The 2,155-nt window shown below is 46.7% G+C and overlaps 1 protein-coding gene across 1 annotated transcript; it reads right to left on the bottom strand.

Moving 5' to 3' along the window:
* Positions 1-727: 727 nt before the first annotated feature.
* LOC139715226 (uncharacterized) lies at positions 728-1,999 on the bottom strand. The gene has a single exon (XM_071626814.1). It carries the CDS (start codon positions 1,997-1,999, stop codon positions 728-730), a length of 1,272 nt encoding a protein of 423 aa, XP_071482915.1.
* Between the last annotated feature and the right edge of the window lie 156 nt (positions 2,000-2,155).

Here is a 2,155-nt window from a genome sequence, read left to right as displayed (position 1 = left end):
TTTTCTCTCTCTTGAATGCTCTATTGCTGCAGTCTCAAACTTCTCAGGTCAAGGAAGGCAAACAGGTGCTATCCAAGCTATTGTCTTCCCGAAAAGGCGAGTTGTGAGATCCTTTTTTCTTCTGAGAATGCAATATTACCTTACTTTCGAGAGCGAGAGAAGACGAGATTTCACAGTCATGATACAATGTACCGTCTTTTCAATTTCCTTCTCGAGCTCGAGATGTCGACAAGACGAGATTTCAAAACTCTCATTATTGTCTTCTTGACACGAGAAGTTGAACTTTCATGATCTTTGGCACTTTATCACTTCAATACAATTATTTGGCGGACATCATTCTCCCTGGTTTAATATATATATATATATATATATATATATATATATATGAAATACCGAAACATTGGCCAAAATAAACGGCGACACCCCGACAGGAGTTAGCCAAAACAAAACAAGTGAAATTGAAAAACAGGTTAGTCCCAAAACACCGCTCTCTTCAGCAGTTGCCGGGGAGCGGAAGGTGAAAAGGGTAGGAAAGAATCGTTTCAGAATCGGGCATGCTTTTGCAAACATGACCGATCCCGGCAAGACGACTCTTCTCACTAACCTGTTTGATTCGAAATGATGCACGCAGCTCACAGTACCGTCTCCATGGTGAAAGATCGCGTATCACTATCGGCAACACAAGCGGTCTGGAGCATCCGCGCATCCCATAGTTACGTCACAATGCTTAGGCATGGGGAATACCCCACACCTGTGAATGTCTATGCAGCCACAGATGGAAGGAGGCTTTCTCTGCTACGCTACACGCTACCTTTTCCAGAGCCTTTGCCTTTGAACGTCTAGCACCCAGGCGATAGAGGGAAGGTAGAAGAGCATGAGATGCAAACCCTCTGCACCCTACCTCTACCGGCCACACTGATGCAGCCCATCCATTTTCATCACAGCATGCTTGGAGTTCTTCATACTTCCTTGCTTTTCGCTCGTGAGCATTTTGCATGTTTCCCTCCTCACATACTGTGAGTTCCACCATGGCTACCAATTTCCTCTCATCTGAGTAAAGTACAATGTCGGGTCTCAAATCTGTGACAGCGATTTGCTCTGGAAACACAAGTCTAGAGTCCAAATCTGCTTTCACCTTCCAATCACTTGCTGCAGCCAGTAGGCCCATATGTTTTCTTTCCGAACTCCTGGTTACTGTTTCTCCCTGGCGTACGAAACGTATGTTGTGGGAGGGGCTTCCAGAAACTGGATTCTCCGACCTGGCGCTCACTTCTTCCTGAAGACCATGAAGGATAACTCTCAGCACACGATTATGCCGCCAAGTATACCGACCCTGTTGTAGACTCAAAGGGCAACCAGCCAAGATGTGTGATGTGGTGCACTCCTCTCCACACAGGGCACAGGCATCACTCGCAGCGAGGCCCCATCTCTTAAGGTTTTTAGGGGATGAGACGGTGTCATATGTCGTGCCTATGACGAATTGTAGAAGTTTTGGACTCATATCAAACAAAGTCTTCCATTTTAGATCGCGATGTTTGACGTTCTCCCACGAAGTCCACCTCCCCTGCACCCCCATCTGAACTGCACGCACAAAATATTCGTCATCATGCTCCATAGCCACAATTTTGCCAACTTCACACCGCCGCTCCATTTTGCTCATTTTCTCCAGCGATGGGCGGGATTTTGAAACTCCTACCCCTTGGCGCCCAACTTGTCCCCTTGCAATGTCCTCAAAATGCAATCTGCTTTCCGCTCTCTCCACAGCTTCCTCAGGACTCCACTTTCTCCCACATCGAATCGTAGGCTTCATCTTCTGTACCGTCTCATCAGCGCTGTCGCGAAGCTGGAGTAAGCTATTAACTGCCGTTCTCTTCAGAATTCCCGTAAGACTGTCCAACGGTAAGCGAAGAGTCGACTGTTTACAGTAGAGCGCGACAGAAGATAGATTACAGCTGACCCCAAGCCACCTACGAAGCACCTTCGACACCAAAGTCTCCATTCGTTGAACGTGTGAAAGCGCAATGTCATATATCATCAGTTGCCACTGAATCCGAGGTAGAACAAGATGATTATAGCACCAACTTTTCATGATTCCAGACAGCACACTTTTATCCAGCAGCTTCATCCAAGTTCTAAGGGAGTTCTCAATGGACAA

Source organism: Diadema antillarum, unplaced genomic scaffold (assembly GCF_040938485.1).
Source record: "Diadema antillarum isolate AM-2024a unplaced genomic scaffold, OU_Dant_1.0 seq00003166_RagTag, whole genome shotgun sequence".
Lineage (NCBI taxonomy): Eukaryota > Metazoa > Echinodermata > Echinoidea > Diadematoida > Diadematidae > Diadema > Diadema antillarum.
Note: the sequence above shows the minus strand (reverse complement) of the source record. Positions and strands in the feature narration are given on the sequence as shown.

Excerpts from the sequence above, each read along its gene's own strand:
- LOC139715226 (XM_071626814.1), bottom strand. The coding sequence starts at position 1,999 with ATGGAGACTTTGGTGTCGAAGGTGCTTCGTAGGTGGCTTGGGGTCAGC.